Source organism: Parasteatoda tepidariorum, chromosome 9 (assembly GCF_982258835.1).
Source record: "Parasteatoda tepidariorum strain Cologne lab strain chromosome 9, Ptep-v5.0, whole genome shotgun sequence".
In the NCBI taxonomy this organism is placed as follows: domain Eukaryota; kingdom Metazoa; phylum Arthropoda; class Arachnida; order Araneae; family Theridiidae; genus Parasteatoda; species Parasteatoda tepidariorum.
In genome coordinates, this window is record NC_141763.1 from 45,825,649 (window position 1) to 45,844,861 (window position 19,213).

Consider the following 19,213-nt stretch of genomic DNA (forward strand, 5'->3'; position numbering starts at 1 on the left):
TCATTTATACCTCGATTTTTTCACAAGGGGAGGTTTGACCCAATCTTTTCGGATGAAAACATGAGTAGAATCCTTTAAGGCAGGATGCACACGACAGGTTTGACGAGATTGATCAGAGTCAGGAACGGGTGTAAGCTTTTCCATTGTCTCCCACGAGTGTTCAATGAAAATAGACTCTTCAATGGGTTTTGTGGAATGGTTAAAAAATTGGCCAGGTAGGCTGAAACCTGTGCCGCATACCATTTCAGAACAGGAACCTCTCAAGTCATCTTTGAATGCTGATCTGATTCCTAGTAAAACGATAGGAAGAGTCTCGGTCCATCGAAGTTTGTTGTGGCATATAATACCTTGCTTTGAGGTTCTATGCAGGCGTTTGATCCTACCATTCACCATAGCATGATACGGCGTGGTACGTATTCTTTTTATTCCCAACATGGAATTCAGATCGGCAAACAATTTTGACATGAATTGTCGGCCTTGTTCGTTTGTTATTACAGCTGGTACTCCAAAACAGGCAATCCAATTAGTAACGAAACATTTTGCATCAGTTTCAGCAGATATGTCAGAGATGGGTATGACTTCAGGCCATCGAGTATAACTATCAATGCAGATTAGTAAGTAACGATAACCTTCTGAAGGTGGGAGAATTCCAACCAAATCAATATGGATGCATTAGAACCTATGATCAGGCAACCTGAAACTCTTCAAAGGACTGGTAGTATGTCTTTGAATCTTCGACTTTGGACAGTTTATACAAGAACGTGTCCAGTGTGCGATATCTCGGCTTATTGATGGCCAGATAAATCTCTGATTGATAGTGCTATTGATACCTGGATGTGAAAGACCATGCAAACTGTCAAAAATAATATTTCGATAATTGACAGGCGCGTACTGTCGCATAAGGTTGTTTGATACGTCGCAGTTGAGGAAAAAGTTCGGCTGAACTTCCATTTTCTGTAACTGATGTGACGAAGATGAATGTGCCAATAGGTTCTGTAGTTCCTGGTCATCCTGTTGAGCTTTAGCAATATCTTCCAGATTTGCATTAGTCAGACAAATATCGGTTATCCTAGACAGGGTGTCAGCTATCACATTGTCAGTTCCAGACACATGCTTAATGTCTGTGGAGTATTGGGAAATTTAGTCGAGTTGTCGTGACTGTCTTGGCGAACAAGTATCATGCTTTTTCCTAAAAGCGTATACCAGTGGACAGTGATATGTGAGGATAGAAAAAGATTTTCCTTCAACTGAATCTCTGAAGTGTCGTATGGTAGAGTAGATGGCTAATAATTCCCTATCGTAGGTACTATACTTCTTTTCAGCTGGAGTTAACTTTCATGAAAGGAAAGCAATAGGTCGTGAACTATCTGGCATGTGCACTTGTAAGACTGCGCCTGAGGAAACTTCTGAAGCACCGACTGTTATGGAGATTGGATGGGCTGAAAGAAAATATGCCAATGTGGCTGAATTAGCGAGGTCACGCTTACACTTTTCGCACGCAGATATAGCTTCATCAGTCCAATTTACCATCCTATTATCATAATTCTTAGCATTTTTAAGAAAATCATGAAGTATAGCTTGGGTTTGGGCAACATTAGGAATGAAACGGCGATAGAATTTAAGCATTGCCAAGAATCTTCTTTTCTCGGATATTGTTTTAGGTTTTGGCAGGTTTAAAATAGTCTCAACTTTACAACAACTTTTTAACAACAACAATAGTCTCAACGGGAGTGCTTTAACCCCTTCAGGTGTGATTAAGCATCCCAGAAAAGAAACAGAGTCTTAGTCTAAGATACATTTAGAAACATTTAAAGTTAAACCGTGTTCAACCAATCTTTGAAGTACCAGTTTAAGGTGTACTTTGTGTTCTTTTTCATCTTTTGAGGCAACTAAAATGTCATTAAAATAGGGTATACAGAAATCTAAACCTGATAATACTTGATTTATAAAGTGCTGGAAAGTTTGGCCTGCATTTCGTAATCCAAATGGCATGAATATACATTCGAATAAATGGAAAATTTTGATGTTGCACTATTGCACATGTGAAGAATTCAATCCGCAAACTGGAATAGAGGCGCTAAATCCAAAAGAACCGGGTCACCACTTATCTTTGGAGAGAAATAGGTTGCGTTTATTGTAAGTCTGCATGTTTAGTTAAGTCTGTCGCCAAAGATAACAAAAAGGAAAATGCTAAATTTAAACATGACTTCAAAAAAAAAAACTTAAAAGCAAAATTAAAAACATACAAAAATAGTCGAGCAAGTAAAAACTGAAGAAAAACGTAAAGCAGATTGCGAAAAGAGAAAAGAAAAGAACAAAGTATCGCTATGGTTTCGATGGTAACGAAGTTTTATCGATGATCACATTTTATTTCTTAAACTTCAGTTCAGTTCATTTAAGAAATTACTTAAAAGTACTTTGAGATCTTTAAAGTTTGCAGGTTGGCTTGAGCATGAGCTTTGCTACTCGAACCAAGTACGCTGATCACACAACAGTACACTATGCATAAAAATAAATTATTGAATAATGCAATATACTTCTCCTTATATGCTTAAATGGATATAAATTAATAAACTTTGACAATTCAGCAGCAATTTTTAAAAAAGTGATGAATGCTTGTACGATAGATCCTATTTTCTTATACCTTTAAGTGCCTAATAGATCTAGTCAGATGTTTAATGTTTTTATAAATATATGATTCTCACATAATTGTGTAATTTGAAACACTGCTGTAAATGGTTTGAAATAATTCAAGTAACTTTTAAATCAATTATTCATAATCATAATAAATATATTGTCAAAGTAGTAAATAAATCCATTATATCGTAAGTAGTGTATTAGGAACAAATAAAAAAATATCGCCATTAACGCCAAGATAATTTACTTCCCATCTGAACATATTCGATAACTTCGGAATCGAGTCAGTGTGTGATATATATTCCAAAATAAAAACAGAGGACTGTAACTAACGATAAACTTAATATTTAATTTATAGCAAGCAATAACATTGACAAACAAGGGTCGAGCATCAATGATTTTTCATGGAACGTTTTGTATATACGTCATGCACTTTCAATCGCCATCATTTTTCCCACTACTACACTTTCTTGATCACATGATCAAAAACTGCCTGCGCTTGCGCCAAAAGCGACAATCCCAACATGCAGCCCCATGACGCAATGTATTTAGTACATTCAATATTTTTAGAAAATTGCATGAAAATTCAATATTAACAATCTTTTAAATGAAATAATAAACATTTTAACACTTACATATTTGGTTATAAATTCAAATTCAATAATTAATAAACAATTCAAAGAAATTTATAAGTTTTAAACACACACAAATTTAACAATTTACAAAAGTTAAATTCAATTAATTATCTTTCAATGGCAATATACATAATTTAGTGACTGGTCTTTTAAAAATGCCATTAGAATTGTGTGCTGATTTTTTTCCTTATACAGTTCACTGACAGTTCGCAGACACTGATATTGTTATCAGGAAGGCCAAACTTTCGGCTCTCTCTATCCTTCAAGCGCGTTATAGTAAGGAAAACAAAACTATATTAATTTATTACATACCAAAAAACTGTAAAAATGAATTTTTCATGCGTAAGCAATCATTTAGTTATTTACGATTGGGTACTTCAAAAAAAAGAAGAAGATCAATGATACACACACATGTGACTTATGCCGTTGGCACCAGTTGATCGTTTTTAAGCAAAATGGCGTGACAGAGTTGATTTAAGTTTCTCCACATGAGTTGGAATGTTAATTAAAGTGAAATTAATTAAATACAATGCTGTATCACACAATGCTAGTTTTTTGGAATATTTTTCTTTCTCGTCTGCGTCTTTTACTTAACTTTTTATTATTTGCTTACGCATTTTATTGTAACCATGATATATTTTTGTTTCGCGTACCTGGCATATTCGATGAATAATAAGTTAGTTTATGTTCCGCATGGCTTCCTCCCTGAGTTCTTAAGTAATGTTGGTTAAGTGAGAAAAATATAGAAAAATAATTAAAATCATTGTGGAAGAATCTTTGTAAAAAAATGGAATGTGTCACTTAAGAGAATTATTACTTGACGGACTTGGCATACTCCAATTAGAATAGAAAAACAGTTGCTAACGTAAGCAAATGCCACGTTTTAACAAGCACTCAGGCAGGTGGGTATTTTATTTACGTCACACTAGAGCTGCAGAATGGGCTATTGGCAACGGTCTATTGGCAATATCGCCGAGGATGATCCGAAGACATGTCATCACAATTTTGCTTGACTTCAGTGTTCTACTGGGAACAGTGTCCTTACGATATATATATATATATATATATATATATATAAATATGCCACGTCAACTGTTTCAACTCATAGGAAGGCGAACGCTCTTTCCCCTGAGCAACCACAGCTCGCACGTTGATCGTTGAGCTTATATGACAAAACGAATAAAAAATGGTTACTTATATATATATATATATATATATATATATATATATATACACACCGAAATCTGGAGAATGTCGACATTCACGTAGTCGCTTGGTGTATGTCCGAAATATTTGTTATATCCAATTTTATATTAATTTATTCGTTAATATTATTATATTTATTTGATAAATTTACATTTATTCTATATTTTATTACTTTCTGACGATATATTAGAAGAAACATCTGTGTTTGGAGTATCGGGCAAATATATACCGGGCAATGGCACTTGACCTTAAAAAAACATCAGCGTAGGGTTAAAATTTCGAATTATATCGATGTAATTATATCCACGAATAAATTCATATCAAATCGAATGTAATAAATATTTCGGTCATTCACCAAAGCATATCTGATTGTTGACATACACCGGTGAGGGTCTGGATGTACAAAAATGTAATGAAATATTCGATGTTTCACCGACGTATTTGGTGTTTGTCGACATATATATATATATATATATATATATATATATATATATATATATATATATATATATATATATATATATATATATATATATATATATATATATATATATATATATATATATATATATATATATATATATATATATATATATATATATATATATGCCACGTCGGAAGACCGAAATCGGTGGTTTTTGACTTTCACCGGTGAATGTCGACAAACACCAAATACGTCGGTGAAACATCGAATATTTCATTACATTTTTGTACATCCAGACCCTCACCGGTGTATGTCAACAATCAGATATGCTTTGGTGAATGACCGAAATATTTATTATATTCGATTTGATATGAATTTATTCGTGGATATAATTACATCGATATAATTCGAAATTTTAACCCTACGCTGATGTTTTTTTAAGGTCAAGTGCCATTGCCCGGTATATATTTGCCCGATACTCCAAACACTGATGTTTCTTCTAATATATCGTCAGAAAGTAATAAAATATAGAATAAATGTAAATTTATCAAATAAATATAATAATATTAACGAATAAATTAATATAAAATTGGATATAACAAATATTTCGGACATACACCAAGCGACTACGTGAATGTCGACATTCTCCAGATTTCGGTGTGTATATATATATATATATATATATATATATAAGTAACCATTTTTTATTCGTTTTGTCATATAAGCTCAACGATCAACGTGCGAGCTGTGGTTGCTCAGGGGAAAGAGCGTTCGCCTTCCTATGAGTTGAAACAGGTTCGAATCCCAGTTTTGGCTGGTCGATGCGAATTAAGCACCCGGTTCACGCCGACCACAGTGCTGAAGTAAAATATCATCAGTGATAGACGGATGCTGTGTTAGAGTCCCTTTGCCGCAGGGCTAACCATGGGAGGTTTTCGGAGTTTTCCTCACCATGTAACACAAATGCGTGTTAGTTCCATCAAACAGTCCTCTACGAAGGCAAATTTTTCTCAATAATTTATCTAAAGCTAAGGTTAAAACTATTTACAAACTTAAACGTACTTAAATATTAGTTAATGTTGAAGTATTGCAAACAATATTTAAAATAATTTTATCACGCAGTCTACATGAAGCAAATATTTTGAGGCGTTATTAGTTTCATGTGAAAGGATTGCGAATTTATGTCTTACAAAAATAAGTACTTTCTTACACTTAGAATAAAGGATTATTTAAAACAAATTTTTTTTTCCTTTTTCTTGTTAAATTGATGTGTTTATAAAATTTTATACTTTGGATACACATTCAACCATAAATAGAAGGAAGTTGTGTAACATAAAAAAGACTCTAAAATTTATATGCATGTTGAAGGGTCTTTAAACTTAATATATACTTAAAGAGCAGATTATCCACATACTCTCAAGTTCATGTTTTCAACTACAGGTCCTACCATGAAAAACACCCATTCATCCTTTGGGACCACCAGGCAAGATCTATTTCGTTAGATGTGTGCCCGAATACTTACAGCCCCTGGTCAAATTATTGAACGCACTATAAGATTCTATGTTAAAATCTTAATTATCAGGTGATATTATACAGCTTCATTGTTTGTACGCGACTGAAACCGGTTTGCTTTTGTTTACGCTCGTGAATCAATAGGTTAAATTCGACGATATATAAAATAAATTCGAGGATTGGATAAATTAGACAATATATTTTGTATAAATATAGACTATTTACTACATCAGATAATATAATAGTATATTTTAATAATTAGATCAAATTATTATACGCATTGTAGTACTTCAATAATTGCATGTTTTAGACGAGATTATATCCAATACTTTTATATTTAAACGTGCATGTAATGGGTTTTTATTCAGGAAATTTTTCATGTAATTCCTATTTGTATTTACTTTTAATGCACAATGTTAACCAATTGATACACGAATGTAAGCAAATTCAAGTTGGTTTCAGCCACGTGAAAACAATATTGCTGAATAGTATCACCTGATAATTAAGATTTTACTTAGAATCTTATAGTGCGTCTAATAATTTGGACAAGGAGTGCATGAAGTTAGGTAGCAATAATTTGCATCTATCAGTCTCTCATATCTTTTTTCTTTTAATAAAATAATTTCTAAGTAAATAATAAAATTGTTTTCTTTTTTAAGCAAGTTTATATAAGGTTGATTTCACAATCAATTCAGCTTAAGTATTATTTTTAAACACTATATTTATCACTTTCTAACAGATAAGAGAGTAAAAGTTGCTAAAGTAAGGCACGAGGCAATGATTTAAATGAATTAACTGAACTGCACAAAATATATCTCTATTACTTAAAATATACGTATTTTTTTCGTGTCTTTACGTAATTAGAAATTATAATATTAGTCACTTTTCACTACTCATTATGCACTACTCAGAATGTCATTAGTCATTACTCACTTTTTTTAAAAATTTTAATGAATTTAGCTTGAAATAACTGTTTTCATGAGAATATTGCTTATCAGATATCAGTTTGGGAAGTAATAAGTGAACTATTGTTTCTTCTAATCTTTGGAAATGTAGAAAATTATATACTTGAAAGATAACTCGCAATGCGCGGGGTTTAAAAATTGCTAGGGAAATTCTATTTATAACAGATGCTTTTGTATTTCTTGGACAATAAATAAAGAGAGACTTGAAAATGTAAGCATAATTTATATCTTTCATTTTGTTTTTAAAAACTGTTCGAATTAGCTTGTTAATTTCTTTTTCTATCGATATAGTTCAATAATATGTATCATAGTTTAATAACAATAATAATAATGTTTATATATATATATATATATATATATATATATATCAATATATATATATATATCAATATATATATATATATATATATATTTTTTTTTTCATTTAGCAATATTTTTAATACGCTCGTAAATTTCAAAATGGGTAATCCCTTTTAGAAGCAATCAATTTTTGGACAAACCGGATAAAAAACAGTGTAATTTTCTGATCATAATTCTGAAGTTATCACATTTAGCTACTTTTTTTACATCATGACGTTTTACATGAGATATTTTTAAGGCAAATTTGGAATCACGCATTTAGGTAATACAAATTGGATTCACGCATAGTGATGCAGTTTTGATATTGAAAAATCGCCATCTTTGTATCCATTTCATGTAAATTCAAATCTGGTTTCAGATCCTTTTTTCATCTGTTATTACTATTGTCAACACTATATCAACAGGAATTTTAAATCTCCGCCTATTCTAATGATAATACAATAAGCTAAACTTCCAAAATAGGAAGAGCTTTGCATATTTTAAAATCATAATGACTTAAAATTTAATTTATATTACGCGAACTCATCGCAATAATAACTTTTTAAAAAAAATATTAGCTTGAATATTATGGGTCTCTTAAGACCCTTTTATGAGAAATTTAATGCCTTTTCTTAAGGATATAGTGTGCAGTATTCAGTTTTTTGGGATCTGTCATTTTTAAGTTTAGAATGAGTACTGGATGGTAATTATATATATATATATATATATATATATATATATATATATATATATATATATATATATATATATATATATATATATATATATATATATATATATATATATATATATATATATATATATATATATATATATATATATATATATATATATATATATATATATATATATATATATATATATATATATATATATATATATATATATATATATATATATATATATATTTATATATATATATATATATATATAGTGTCTATGTGTGAGTGAATTTCTAAGTAAATATGGTTCGTTTATATGCATTCCAATGTTACAAATAATAATAATTTATAAATTTCAGGCATTCTGCTATTGCTTTTTCAATTGTTTTATGTTTGAGTTTTGGCTCTGCGTGCATGGATGACTTTGATGAAATAAATTATTTGCAGGAAGAAAATTCTTCTCATCAACAAAATGCGAAACAAGAATGTGAGTAATATAATAAATACTATAAAAGAAAACAAAGAAACTGGAGTTTAAATTATTTATTCATCCCATTTAACATTTGTCTTTAAGAAATATACCGATCTAACGAAGTATGAGTATTATTAGTCATGGTTAAGTATGGGTATTATTAGTTACAGTTAACAAGAAACTAATTTTGAAAAACTATATCCTAATTTATAACAGAAACTAAAACGATATATTTAAAGATTCTGGGGAGGCGAATTCCTCCCCTTCCTCCATTTTAACACAAGTACTCAACTGAAAAACGTAAAAAACACTTTTTTGAAAAAATAAATTCAAAATTAACTTTTGTATTTTTTTTCAGAATTAGTTAATACGGTAGGTGACATATATCATCATGAAAGTCTTGTGCTGTTATAAGATAAATAATTTACGCACTATACGAATCGCGAAAATTATGCATCTGCAAGTAAAAAGTTATCTGCAAATAAAAAAAAATAAACGTTGTATCTTCGTTATTTACAGGAATTTCTATAATGGATTACATAATTAGAAAAGTAATAAGACTATCAAATTAAATTTAAACTGAACCTAAAAAAACTTTGCTGTAGTGCATACCGGGCATATGTATACCGAGCAGTGGTACTTTCGGACATTTACCAAAGAGACTATGTGATTGTCAACATTCACTGGAAGTTAACAATCAGCAATTTCGGTCATTCACAATAATATATTCACAACTTTTGAACTACTTTTTGTATTAACTATTTTGAAGTGATTTGAAATCGAACGTTCTCTTAACAAGTGTATCATTTCTACAGGTGACCTTCATCAAAAGCCAGTGGATTGTGCGGAGATTTTTGAAAATGGCTTCCGGAAAAGTGGCATATACCAAGTTTACCCTAAAAGCAAGAATATAGGATGTTCTTCATTCAAAGTCTATTGTGATATGGAAACAGATGGCGGAGGATGGACGGTAAGACTAATTTTTCATGCTTATGCCGTTAAGGTGGTAAATAAATGGTAATCTTCAGCTTTAAATAATGGATTTTATGTGGATATGGAAAAAGTAAGGAATAAGATTGGCTCTATCACCAATTCTATTCGACGGTTAATCTTCATTTGGATAAATTCAATTTAGGCAATAATATATTTTTATTACTGTTATGAAATCGCAGTCATTTTTAATGACTTCTTCAGCAAGTGCCCTTTATGCTTATTATGAAACAACCTCAAAATCTAAATATGAATAAAAAACGCAGTTTTTGATAATACAGAGCATATGATCGAATGTTCATGATATTTAAAACGTTGTTATAACACTATATCGTTTGGACTGATAAAAATATGCATAACATTGATTTTTTACAGATTTTTATATTTTTCGTGAAAGGGAAAAAGTTTTTTCAAAGTGGTTTTTTTCTCACAAAAATATTAATATTCATTTATGTATTTAAGCTATTTTTCCATATCTTTTTAGCCAGATAGTATGTATAGTTTAAAACTTGAGCTCATAGTATTCAAAGTTTTTTTTACTTGGTTTAATAGCTTTGAAAAACACCTGTTTTGTCTATAGGCAAAGCAAGATTTATCAGTAAATAGCTTTAAATATTTTACCTGAAATAAGGACCTTTACGTTAATCTTTCTTCTAAAAGGCAGAAATTCACCTTTATGAATTAGACTGAAAATATTACTCGAATAAACTGGATGCTTGGTGGCATAATGTGCTCTAACCATAAGCATAGCGTGAAAGAAACTTTTGAGGGGGCACAAGGCTTTCTTTTAAAGATATATATATATATATATATATATATATATATATATATATATATATATATATATATATATATATATATATATATATATATATATATATATATATATATATATATATATATATATATATATATATATATATATATATATATATATATATATATATATATATATTTATTTATTTATTTATTTATTTATATTTTTTTTTTTTTTTTTTTTTTTATTTTTTTATTTATTTATTTTTTGTTTTTTTAAGACTGCTAATTTATTCAATCCGTTAAACATTTTTATTATTATTTCAATTTTATTACCTTTTTACTAATTGTTTCTCATAGATGGCAGCACTAATATTTTACCTAAACATTTTTTTTTTCTTCTTCTTCGATCAAATGTTTTTTTTTTAAATTTTATTATATTCGATTCAAGCTATAAGCAATATTTTACATCTTCGCGATTTTTGTTAACTGTTTTATTATTGTACTTTTAAACCTAAACCGCGTTTTAATTCACGCCGGTAAGTTTGATTTCCTATTACATTTTTCTTTTATTTCATGATTTTTTTTCAAAATAAGGTTTTTTGCGATATCGACACATATAAAGAATAATTTTTATCTTAGGATAATTATTCTTTATTCAGAAATATCGCATTATTTATGGCAATTAGATGTGTCTTGACAACGACTATTTGCTTATACCATTCTTGTTTCTCTACCATTTAGTTTTTTATTTTTATTTTATTCATGTTTTTCATGTTAATTTGTGTATATATATATATATATATATATATATATATATATATATACTATTTCGCTAAGTGTAATAGTCTGCCAATGTAACGCGTAATTTTGTAATCCGATCCTCCAAACTTTTAAAAGTTGATTAGTAAGGAAACAAAACAGTTAAGAACACATTTTAATTAAACATCCAAAAGAAACGTGCTCTATATTTAAATTAAGTCGTGTGAGAGTTATAATTCATGTGAAAGATTTTATTCGTATGAAATTCATTTAATGGTAATTATTTATACGGATATTTCTGAATACTTATTATAGAAATGTTCTGTAGCTCTGGATTTAAAAAAGTATTAACTTTGAAAAAATCTTGAAGTTTGGGAAAATTATTGGTGGAAGTGGCACGCCCCCCCTATGCCCCTCCTACACGACTTCTATGGTTCTAACTTACGCATAATGATGCACAAATCATTACTAAAAAACACGATGAATATAATTCAAAAAGTTTGAATTGGAAATAAAGCACTGCATTTACTTTTTAAAAAATTTACTGTGTTATTATTAATATTTCATTTTGAGTGTCATTTTTTAAAAAAAATTAGCTCTACATATTGAGATTTACTACATAACAGAAATATCGTGGACATTTTATTTCATTTCTCAGTTACTCTGATTAATACAATGCAAGGCGGCGATTTTCCAATCCAGCGGCGTGCATGGACCCGCTCTCCTGTTCAGCATTTTTTTTAAAGAGCGCTCGCCTTCGAATGAGGTGAACCGGGTACGAATCCCAGTCGACACGAATTCCGCATCCGGTCTGCACCAACCACAGTGCTGACGTGACATATCCTCAGTGGTAGACGGATCATGGGTTAGAGTCCCCTTGCCCTCAGGCTAACCGGGGAAGGTTCTACTGGTCTTCCTCTCCATGTAACCCAAATGTGGGTTAGCTCCATCAAAAAGTCCTCCACGAAGGTAAAATTTCTCCCAATACTCGATCTAAGAGTTCCATTGTCTTCTTGATTGGGTTCAAAATTACAAGGCTACGGAGTTGGACATTAGTAGTCGTAAATCCATAAAATAGGGTCTGTTGTTCAACGACGCTTATAAAATCGAATGAAATTGCTTTAGTTCAGGTAACAAATTTTAAAAGAAATAAAAGCTTGTACTGTAATTGAGGTCGCTAGATTATGAATTAGGTGACCGGCATTACATATTGGCTGCGTGCTTTGTTATAGTTTACAAACAATTATATAGTGGGGTACTTTAGTATTGTAGGAATACTGTTATATTTGAGTGCAGTGAAAAAAATTGCGTACACTTTTTTTAAAATTTGATAAAAAGCTTATTTTTATACCTCAAAATATCTTAAAAGATCTCGAACTATTTATTTTCTTTAATGTTTCGAAGCCTTTTTGGGAAATAAAAGACTTAAATCGTATCGTGTCAAATTTTGTGACAAGCGTAAAAAATTACATCATTTTAAGAATTATAGACATTTTTGGCTGAGTAAGGTTTTATTTTTACAAACTTCAAATTTTTATGTGAATTGAGTGCCTCTAAATGAAACAGTAGAGGACGTAAAATTTCAGTTTAAAGTTAGTTGATTAGTTTACGGAAATTTTAATCTACTTCACAACCATGAACATTTAAAATGAAGATACAAATTTTGTCGTCTTGTTTTGTAGTTTAAGCTTTATTAATTAATTATTAAATGATGATTTATCGAACGAAAAGGCTATGAAAATTATAGTATAAATTGAAATATTAATAAAAACCTATACTTGGTAACATACACGCTTTTAATATATGATTGAAATAGAGTTAAATTTAAAGAAATTGCCAACTTCTCAAGGCGGAAAATTCTTATTTTAAGTGAAAACTCTTGAAAAAGTGTAAATATATATTCCTTCACGTATGCATGTCTAAGCAAACTTAAATAAGTATTATTTTGTACTGTAGAGAATGCAGTTTGGTAAATAAAATTCAAAAATAAGTCATTAATAGTATAATATTTGGTTGAACTTAATTTATTAAATATTTTCAGGTAATTCAAAGAAGAGGTGATTTTAAAAGACCAATTGATTTTTTTTATAAAACTTGGAAAGAGTACAAGGAGGGATTTGGAAGTTTAAGAAGAGACTTTTGGCTAGGTAAGTTAGAAGATAATTCCCACTATTACGAGTGGAGAATATTTTTACATTGATAATAAGTCTCAAAATATTAGAGAAAAGGACACATTTTCATAAGTTAACTTAATGTTAAAAACTTTATTTCTTTCCTTACACATGGAATTCTTATAAAATTTTTATTAAAAAAAGAGAGAATGACTCATACAAGAGAAAATGATTTGTTTTGAAAGATTCGATAAACGGAAAAAGTAAAGATGCAAATTAATCTCCCAGTTTTACATGAGACGTATCAAGGCAAAACTAGAAAATTAATGTCCTACGTTGCATGATCTTTTCCCTGGATTTTTTTTTAATAAATTTGAAATAAATGCACATAGAAACAAATGAATTTGAAACAAGGTAGCCTGAAAAACTATTTGATTGCCCTCTTTAACTTCATGACATAGGAGACAACAAAGTATTAAGGGCAGAGATTTCAAACTATTTCAGATTATCTGCGCTAAATAAATTGAATATTTTAGGGTTATTCTCTGCTAATAAAATTAAATATAACGGTTGAATATTTTCAACTGTTCAGGGTGCCACTTATTCTATTTCTTTTTAAAAGTTAATCTGTAAATCACTGTTTTTATTTTAAACCATAGAGTTACATTGTGTAGCTATAGATACTATTTACCAGCTGTTTAATTATTAACTTGCTTGAAATCCTAAACAGGAAAATTATATTCAATCAACTATGTAAAATTCAAAATATTATTCAAATTTATAGTGTACAATATATTTTACTTTTTTCTCTTTATAACTCACCACACTTACGTACTTTCTGAAAGCAGCCAATGTCTCTTACGTCGTGGACTTTCATAGTGAAGGTACACTGGTCCCCCTTGCATTTTGAAGTATGGCCAAATGGCTCCAAAAATTTGACTTATTTCTGATTCTGACTTTCAGATTGATTCGAACTTGAAATGTTATGAATTTAATTAAATAAAAGCAATTTAATATAAACTTCTTGCGTTCCACACATGCCATAGGGTCACAATTTCTGGTTAGCATGTTTTGTGGTAAAAAAGCTTGCTGTCAAATATAATTGAAGCCGAAGATCCTTTCAACACTCCTTTCTAAAATATGTCAGAATCAGGATGTGACTGCTTGTCCCAGATGAATAAGAAAACAGGCTGAATTAAAAATAAAGTTCAGATGCCCAAATATTCGACCATTAAACTGATTAACTAAAACCAAAGATTCCAGATTGCTGTCATAAACTCTAATTGTGTTAGTTCTATACTTGAATGTGTCGAAAAATAAGAAGTTTTTTTCTGAAATAAGTATCCTTTTAGTCTGCATTTGAAGATAATTAATTGTCAGTGCTATTTATTCTACACATTCAGGAAAGTTATAATCAATATAATCGGAGGTAAGTAGACATAATAATAGTCTTCAAATCAAACCGAATAAGGTTGGTTATTTATTTCAATCAGAAAGATTACAAACCCCACTTTCATCAATTCAGGTGGCATTAGAAAAAGGAAAAGGTCTCCATTGGGGTAACTTAGTGACATTTAAAACATATTGAAAGTAATAACTGGCGAAAACAATGAACTGACAGACTCCGTTATAAAAAACTCGTTGCAGGTTGGCTTGTTGCTCAGAGCAGCTCAGGGTCGAAGGGCCCTGTCTATAATGTTCACTAGAAATAATCAACAAGCTGTCTGTTTCACTTATTCAATATTTTTAGTTATATTTATACAAAACCAATTTATGAAATAGACTGAAACAGAGGTTCTAAGACGCGATAGTAAGACATGACTATTTACATCACTTTCTTTTAAACGTATCAATAAATAAATTGTTCCTCACTTTATTACAAAAACAAGCTACATTTATTGAAGTCATTAGTTGATATATGTAACATTAATTAAAACTATTACCTTTACTTGATTCTGTTGAAAATAATACTTTTAGGAAATGACTTCATCCATGCCTTGACTTACCAAAAGAGGTATTCTGCTCGTTTTGATTTGGGAACAGATAATGAGACTGCTCATGCACTTTTCGATAATTTTTGGATTGAGGATGAAGATTATAAATACAAATTGCACATAAATGATCACAGTGGAACTGCAGGTTTGTTATATATATTTTAGAAAACGCTTATGGGTATGTGGTTAAAAATGAAAAAATTACTTTTTTTGCTTTGGCAACAAAGAAAGGAAATATCAAGCAATGAAAGTCGTCAATGATCAATCAGTTAGATAGCAACCAATAGGAATACATTTCCTGGAAATGCGTTTCGTTCAATAGAAATAAGGCAAATGGCTAGTTGCCATTCACAATCACAAAACTACAACAATTGATTGATTTATTCCACTCAAGGAAGTAATTCTGCCTCTGATTTGGGTATCTCTACTTCGTTTTAGATTTTTTTTTGCACAGTTGTGCAAAGCTAAAACAAACTGAGCTATAAGTTAAAATACCGATTTCTAATACTTAAGAATGATTTTCTCTGAAGTCATCATGAAGCTGGCTAATGTCGGTGAGCAGAGAGTTATTAAAAATATATTATTAGTTAATTAAAAGTTCGAAAAAAAATTTTCCTTAAAATTTCAGGTTTCAATTTTGGATCGAATACTGTAAGTCAATTGAAATTTACTTAAGATGTTTGTTTGTATTGTGGTTGTAAGTATTACATATGTTTCCAAAAAAATTTATTTCGATTGAGCAAATAGAGAGCTCTGTATTTCATTAAATAAACTAATAGTAATTAATTAAACTAATGTCTGAAACCAAATCAATAATTTAATATTATATTTAACCTAAATCATTAATCTAAGGGAAATTAATCTGCATTTAGCTAACCCTTTGACGCAGATGGAACACCGGAGACCCATTTATGTAATTTTCTTATGCTCTAATTAGTAGCAAAAATACATTTTGGCATTTTTTAATTATAAAAAACAGTCCAAAAAATAATCAGTCACAGTACCCAAAAAATGACCAAAATATCGATATTTTTTTATTGCTTGTAATAAAACTTCCAACTATTTCAAAAATATGCTGAAAAAATTATCTCTCTATCTAGATTTTTAAAAAAGTTATGAATGATTTTAGATTGCCCTAAAACAGAAACTTGATCAGCAGACAGATTTTAAACTGCTTTTTCTCATAAATGATAATTTTGTATTTCAATGTTAATTAAATACGTAAGGAATTTTTTTATATTTAAGATAAAGCTTAGAAGTAAAGTTTTTCTTATCTCAAGTATAATACACTTACTTAAACTGTGCATGGAATAAGTCTTTTATGAGATATTATAATTTTTACAGCATGTTATATGTACCTAACAGGAATTTTTAACCTTTTTTTCCTACTTTTTTACGAACTAATCAATAAAAATGTTCTGATTGATAGATCAATAAATGAATGCACTAAATTGTTAAGATCAGTATTGTAAGCACTAAGAAAAAAAATCTGAAAATATCTTAAAATAAAAAAGCCTTAAGTATTTAAAAATTTTGAATTTTTCAATTTTTTTTAAGAATCAAAGTTAAACAGTTTAACTATTTTTTAAAGATAAATTGTTGATCATAAGTTAAATGAGCATGTAAAGCATATACAAAAGGAATGATTACACCTTTATTTAAAAAAAAAATGCTGCAAGGGTACTGTGACCCCTTGAAAAAATAAAAATCTGTTTGATTATCTGAAAAACATTAGCCCAAAAATATGAAATCCAAATAAAGTAGTTAGGGATTTCTTTCATTCATATTTAAAAAAACTATGTCTTTTCGACAAAAATAACTGCAAAAAAAGTGCAAATTTGAAAAATTATTGTTTTTAAGTGTGCTGAAGTTTACCTCGAACGCAGAAAAAGACACAAGTGTTTCATGCCATATTTCATAACATAAATAATTAAAATTCTCATTATAGTATTTTTTACTTATTTTGATCTAAAATTATATAAAATAATGAAAATAATTACGAAAAGCATGTTTAATAAAAATTCTGCGTCAAAGGGTAAATACCAAAACTTAACATTAGATAAGGGTGAGTATTTAAATTGCAAACTTACATTAAATGACATAAAATTTAAGGCTTTGACTTAATTCTGCATAACTCCTTTGTTATCCATGTTAAAAATATTAAGTAACGGAGAACCTCTTTGTTCTTTTAAGAATCACATTTAGAGACAACTGACTGTACACACAACTGAAATTCCTTAGATTGTCAGCGTTATTCAATATATTTATTACGTTCATTTTTTCTACACATCATTAATTTTCTTTAAGAAAGAAACTAAAGTTTTTAATTTTTAATTTTTATTTATTCATTTCCAACAATTATCTTTCATTTTTTTCTAAACTATTATCTTTCATTAAAAGTATTACCTCTTAACGTTGATTATAAAACCTATTATTTTACGATATAACGCTTAAAATAATTCTAAAAAATTGTTTTGTATTTATAATAGCTGATTCTATGGTACATCACAATAACGGGATTTTTTCGACAAAGGACAAGGAAGCCCAGAAGAACTGCGTAAAAGAGTTTAAAGGAGGATGGTGGTATCAGCCTCAGCCTGTATGTTATTCGGCTAATTTAAATGGTCTGTATTTGAAAGGCTATCATAAAAAGCCCATGTGGAATGCCACAATATGGGTACATTGGAAAGGACCTTTAGTTTCTTTATCTACTGTTGAAATTAAAATTCGACCAAAGGATTATTAAATAAAATTTTTGCAACGTCTATCTTAATAACAGAATGTACATTTATTTACAGTCTGAGCATTTACATTTACCCATGCACTAGATTTTCTGTATTAATTTATAATGAGTTCTTACATAATGATTTTCTTATGAATTTATAATGATTTTCCGTATTAATTTATAAATTTGATTATGAGACTTGTGTCTTGTGTTTTATGTAAAACAATTCCTCCTAAAAGAGGGAAGGTCTGCACATGGATCATTTTAGTTCTCCGATGTGATAAACACAAACTACGCCGTGGAAGCGTTAAGAAAGATGTTCTGAAGTTTGCGCAACTAAACTGCGCATTTGGAAAGGGGTGTACAAAAGATGGCACAACGCTCAGACTACTTAAGGATCCGATTTTTCGTTTATGGTAACCAGTGCGGAAGCCTTCTCGCTTATAGGAGCAGTTTTTCTTGAAGCCCGTGTTGGCGAAAAATGGCATAAGTAACCCAAAATTATAGAACTATAACTCTTTCGATCGACTGTTCATTTCATTGACTCTTAGCGAGAGCAATAAAACTAAAATGATGTTCATAATAATCTGCTCGAAAATTTAAATCCCACTTTACCTCATGAGCTTAATAACAGAATCTTTAGTCTTCAGTGCATCATTCCTGCTACATTCAAGATGCTCATAAGGAGTAGCTAGATCAAGGATCATATCGTTCCTCGGTGATAATTATTTATCACCAGACATATCTATTATGGTAATAATGTTTCACCAATTAAATATTTAACTATTGATTTTTTCCATCAATTCTGTGAAACGATTTACCCAACGCATTTATTAAAAAAATTAAATGAGATTAAAACAGATTACCTATTTTTTTTTAAAAGAAACTATATATATACAGAAGAAAATCAAAATAAAACGGAAGATTTTTATTTTGTTATTTTTCATTAACGAAGTTAAATTTTTCTCTTAAAAACACGCTGATGAGAAAAAAAGAAACTTT

At 29.5% G+C, this 19,213-nt stretch overlaps 2 protein-coding genes across 2 annotated transcripts; one reads left to right on the forward strand and one right to left on the reverse strand.

The window, feature by feature from the left end:
• Nucleotides 1–1,626, reverse strand: LOC107456147 (uncharacterized). Its single transcript, XM_071186965.1, has 3 exons — nucleotides 1,488–1,626; nucleotides 831–1,121; nucleotides 1–632 (listed from the first exon to the last, which is right to left on the reverse strand). Exons 1-3 carry the CDS (start codon nucleotides 1,624–1,626, stop codon nucleotides 1–3), a joined length of 1,062 nt encoding a protein of 353 aa, XP_071043066.1.
• Nucleotides 1,627–7,458: 5,832 nt separating this feature from the next.
• Nucleotides 7,459–18,409, forward strand: LOC107456152 (techylectin-5A). Its single transcript, XM_016073935.4, has 6 exons — nucleotides 7,459–7,590; nucleotides 8,761–8,888; nucleotides 9,689–9,843; nucleotides 13,423–13,528; nucleotides 15,470–15,631; nucleotides 17,976–18,409. Coding segments are annotated over exons 1-6 (810 nt in total). The 5' UTR covers nucleotides 7,459–7,588; the 3' UTR covers nucleotides 18,233–18,409.
• The last annotated feature ends 804 nt before the right edge of the window (nucleotides 18,410–19,213 follow it).